The following is a 3,484-nucleotide window of genomic DNA, read 5'->3' as shown; positions in this document are numbered from 1 at the left end:
GAGGGATCTAGAGAGGCAGTCTGGCTACAGCAGCTTTGCTGAGCTGCGGTGTGCTCCATCCAGTTGGTACTTCTTGGCTGCTTTGTTTACACTGTGAGGGGAAAACTACCTACTCAAGCCTCAGTAATGGCCGACGCCTCTCTCTGGACCAAGCTGGAGCATCCCAGGTCAACTTCAGACTGCTGTGCTGGCAGTGAGAATTTCCAGCCAGCGGATCTTAGCTTGCTGGGCTCTGTGGGGGTGGGATCTGCTGAGCTAGACCACTTGGCTCCCTGGCTTCAGCCCCCTTTCCAGGGGAGTGAACAGTTCTGTCTCACTGGTGTTCTTGGTGCCACTGGGGTATGAAAAAAAAACTTCTCCAGCTAGCTCGGTGTCTGCCCAAACAGCCGCCCAGTTTCGTCCTTGAAACTCAGGGCCCTGGTGGTGTAGGCTCCTGAGGTAATCTCCTGGTCTGTGGGTTGGGAAAAGTGTAGTATCTGGGCCGGAACGCATTGTCCCCCATGGCACAGTCCCTCAGGGCTTCCCTTGGCTATGGGAGGGAGTTCCCTGACCCCTGCACTTCCCAGGTGAAGTGACGCCCCACCCTGCTTCATCTCGCTTTCCATGGGCTGCACCCACTACCTAACCAGTCCCAATGAGATGAGCTGGGTACCTATGTTGGAAATGCAGAAATCACCTGCCTTCTGTGTTGATCTCACTGGGAGCTGCAGACCAGAGCTGTTCCTATTCAGCCATCTTGCCAGCCACTCTACCTTTTCTTTCTACAATTCTTTTATGAGCTAAATGATATGCAATTTTCCCCACAGTCTAGGGCTTGTTTCACCTTCTCCTAACAGTACATTTTGAAGAGGTTATGTTCTTAATTTTAACCATGTCCAATTCATATATTTTTTATTTTATAGACTCTGTTTTTGGTATTATCTAAAAAATATTTGCATAACACAAGGTCAAAACAATTTTTCCTTTTATTCTAAAAGATATAAATTCATTGGTTTTACATTTAAGTCTATGATCTACTTGCGTTAGTTTTTGTATATAGTATGAGGTGTGCCTTGAATTTTTCTTTCTTTTCTTGCTTAAGGATATGCAACTCATTTCCATTTTTTTTAAAATAATAAAGACATTTACTATTATTTAAAAGAAGAACAAATATTTAAGCAAACTGAAAATGGAGGATATGCCTGCCTCCTGTTTCCCGGGAGAAGGCAGAAGTGGATGGGCAGGGGAAAGGTAAGGGTTTTGAGGGCAAGACGGTCTCTTCAGTGTGGGCTCCGCAGGCTAAGGAGAGGCGGGGCTGGAGGGCTGGCAGAGCGGTCAGCTGAGGCAGTGGGAAGTGCCCTGGTGGGGTCAGTGGCTCCTGTGGGGGGAAAACAAGGCTCAATAGGATGAAGCAGTCTGGAGGCTCAGGAGAAGGTGGCAGGGCCCTGACTCTGAGCCGGGCTGCAGACTGGGTGTGCTCAGAGGTGCATGGTCTCCCCAGGGCGGCTCCTTGGTGTGTAGGAAGACCCAAGACACCGAGACATTGCTGCACCTGCTCCTAGAGCTCCCGCGGTGGCTCGACGACTGGGCTGTGGCTGGCGTACTTCTTGCAGTAGGGCAGGCGGTGGGCTGAGGGAAGGCTGCTTCTCCTCGAAGACACTGCGGCTGGAGAGTGGCGGCTTCTTCTGAGCGGCCCAGGCCTGGGCACAAAGGCGGGGACCTCTCCATGTCTCCTGATGGGCTTGAAGGCAGACAGCCTGGGTGACGGGCTCTGCTTGCTACGCTTGGTGTCTGAGACCTCAAACCAGAGTGGCTCGTCGAATTTCCTTTTTCCCTTGCTGCACTGGCTGAGGGCCTTCAGCACGGTCTCCCTGGCACAGGGATCTGGGGCCTCGAGGGGAGGTGACGCTTGTACAGGCTCCCCTTTGTGCTCCGGCGGGGCGATTTTCACGGTCACCAGGCTGCGGACGGGCCGGGGGTGCCGCGCCTTCCAAAGCCACCGCTTCATGTAGGCCAGGTGAGCCTCGGAAAAGTCTGGCCCAGTGAGGCTTAGGAGTGGTGGCCTGTTGGGAAAGCGCCTCCAGGCCTCTGGGATCAGCTCTCTCCGGATGCGGGCGTAGTCCCAGTCCGGAGGAGCGGTGGGGAGGGGCCGGGTGCGGACCCAGCGCTTCCCATGGACGTAGACGACTTTGCAGCGGTCCTGGACCTGGGAGCGGAGGACAGGCCTGGACGGCAGGGATCGGTGCTTCTGGGCTCGGGGCAGCACCCTGGCCCGGGGCCAGCCCAGGAACCAGCTCAGGTAGTTGCCCATGACAGCAGTGCAATCGTCGGGACCTTCCGTTAGAAATTCGGCTTCCAGAAGTTTCCGAAGTCTGCGGCCGGGGCCAAGTGTGCTGAGCTTGGTGACCGTTGGCCTCAGGACTCCAGAAAGCGTGCAAAGCATCGCGCGCTGGGCACCCTCTGGCCATAGGGTCCCGCACGGGCCAGGAAGGTGCCTCGCGGAATCGGACGTCACAGGGCGCAGCTGCAGCAGGGGAGGGCAGCACCCAGACGACCTGGGGGACCGGGGAAGCTCAAGCCTCCGTCCTTCCCACTGATGGTCCCAGTCACTTGGCTCTGGGAAGAGGGGCCTCGCAGCTGCCTCTATTTTTGTGCCTGACTTTTAAAGGTGGAAGATAGAATTTCTGCCAGGTCCTGAAAACTGCAGATGCCTGTTGACAGAAGGGTGCTCTCTCTGATCAGTGTGAAAATGAACACGATACACTTGGATACTCTTTCCAGGAAAAACAAATCATTTACTTATATCAGTAAAGGTGATGTGTGCTTCATTCTTCCAGGATGGATGTTAATGTCACTTTTTGGAATTTTGCTTTTAAGAAAATGGAGAGTCATCAGGTTTTGTTTTAGCACAGGCAATGTTGATTTTATGTGGATTTCCTATAATTTCCAGCCTTCCTACATCCATGAATAGATTGTCTATCTCTGAACACTGTCATTTCTCTCCTTTCACTTTATTTATTTTTAAGAATTATTTCAGTAGTTTTTTGGGGGAAAGGTGATGTTTGGTTACACATATAAGTTATTTAGCTGTGATTTCTGAGGTTTTGGTGCACACTTTACCCAAGCAGTGTAAACTGCCCCCAATGTGTAGTCTTTCATCCCTCATTCTCCTCCCACCCTCTCCCCAAAGTCCCCAAAGTGCCTTGTATCATTCTTATGCCTTTGCATCCTCATAGCTTAGCTCCCACTTATGAGTGAGAACATATGATGTTTAGTTTTCCATTGCTGAGTTACTTCACTTAGAATAATGGTCTCCAACTTCATTCAGGTTGCTGCGAATGCCATTATTTCATTCATTTTTAAGGCCGATTAGTATTCCATAGTACGTTTGTACCAAATTTTCTTTATTCACTCATAAATTGATGGGCATTTGGGCTGATTTCATGTTTTTGCAATTGCTATTTCTGCTGCTATAAACGTATGTGTGCAAGTATCTTTTTCGTAT

General features: G+C 51.1%; 1 protein-coding gene across 1 annotated transcript; it reads right to left on the bottom strand.

Annotated features, from left to right (window-relative positions):
- Window positions 1–943: 943 nt before the first annotated feature.
- On the bottom strand, window positions 944–2,456 carry LOC105490185 (POM121-like protein 2). The gene is made up of 2 exons (XM_011755580.2): window positions 1,532–2,456; window positions 944–1,357 (listed from the first exon to the last, which is right to left on the bottom strand). The coding sequence occupies exon 1, from the start codon at window positions 2,420–2,422 to the stop codon at window positions 1,538–1,540; it is 885 nt and encodes a 294-aa protein (XP_011753882.2). The 5' UTR covers window positions 2,423–2,456; the 3' UTR covers window positions 944–1,357; window positions 1,532–1,537.
- Window positions 2,457–3,484: the final 1,028 nt, after the last annotated feature.

This window comes from Macaca nemestrina, chromosome 16, assembly GCF_043159975.1.
Source record: "Macaca nemestrina isolate mMacNem1 chromosome 16, mMacNem.hap1, whole genome shotgun sequence".
Taxonomy (NCBI): domain Eukaryota; kingdom Metazoa; phylum Chordata; class Mammalia; order Primates; family Cercopithecidae; genus Macaca; species Macaca nemestrina.
This window is presented reverse-complemented; position numbering and strand designations above follow the sequence as displayed.

Coding starts and splice junctions, on each gene's coding strand:
- LOC105490185 (XM_011755580.2), bottom strand. CDS start 2,422: ATGCTTTGCACGCTTTCTGGAGTCCTGAGGCCAACGGTCACCAAGCTC.